General features: G+C 66.0%; 1 protein-coding gene across 1 annotated transcript in view; it reads right to left on the bottom strand.

Annotated features, from left to right (window-relative positions):
- WSCD2 (WSC domain containing 2) overlaps window positions 1–635 on the bottom strand; it is an 18,636-nt gene that overhangs the window by 7,631 nt on the left and 10,370 nt on the right. Inside the window, 1 exon segment of the mRNA XM_009636186.1 lies at window positions 17–63. Coding sequence (XP_009634481.1) covers window positions 17–63 — 47 coding nt within the window.

The raw sequence follows: 635 nt of genomic DNA on the forward strand, positions 1-635 counted from the left end.
GAGGGGGGGGGGGGGAAAGCCGCAGCGGCAGGCGGTCCCGGCCAGGGCGGACAGCGGGTACTCCTGCAGGGATGGGCAGAGGGAGGGCAGCCAGCAGCCCCGGCCCCCACAGCAGACCCTTCCTCTGCCCCCCGCACTCATCCTCGCCGGCCCAGCCCCACTGTGCAGCACAGGGCGGTTTGCAGTGTCCTTCCAGCTGCAGCATCCCTCAAGCTGGCTGCACGAGCAGCTCGTTGCAGACACCCAAAACCACCGAAGCCCCAGCTTGCCCAGGGCACAGCTGAGCTGCCTGCTGGTGCAGCAATGCATGGGGTGCTGGTGCAAAAATGCACGGGGTGCTGGTCCCCCTGGCAGAGCCGTGGCACGGCGTTTGGGAGTTTGCCACCCACACTGAGGTTACTAAAAGCCCACGGATGACCCTGCGGCAGCCTCACTGGCGTTTCCAAGCCTGGAGTTATGAGGCCCATTTGGTGGCCGACAGGCGATTTACTGCCAGGCTGCGGCAGCGCCGGGTTAATCGAGGGGCTCTGGTTATTTACATCTCCCAGCCCCAGCTCGACGGGCAGTGATGGGAAAGCGGAGCCAGCGATGGGAAAGCGGAGCCAGCGATGGGAAAGCGGAGCCAGCGCGGGAGC

This window comes from Egretta garzetta, unplaced genomic scaffold (assembly GCF_000687185.1).
Source record: "Egretta garzetta isolate BGI_Z169 unplaced genomic scaffold, ASM68718v1 scaffold330, whole genome shotgun sequence".
In the NCBI taxonomy this organism is placed as follows: Eukaryota; Metazoa; Chordata; class Aves; order Pelecaniformes; family Ardeidae; genus Egretta; species Egretta garzetta.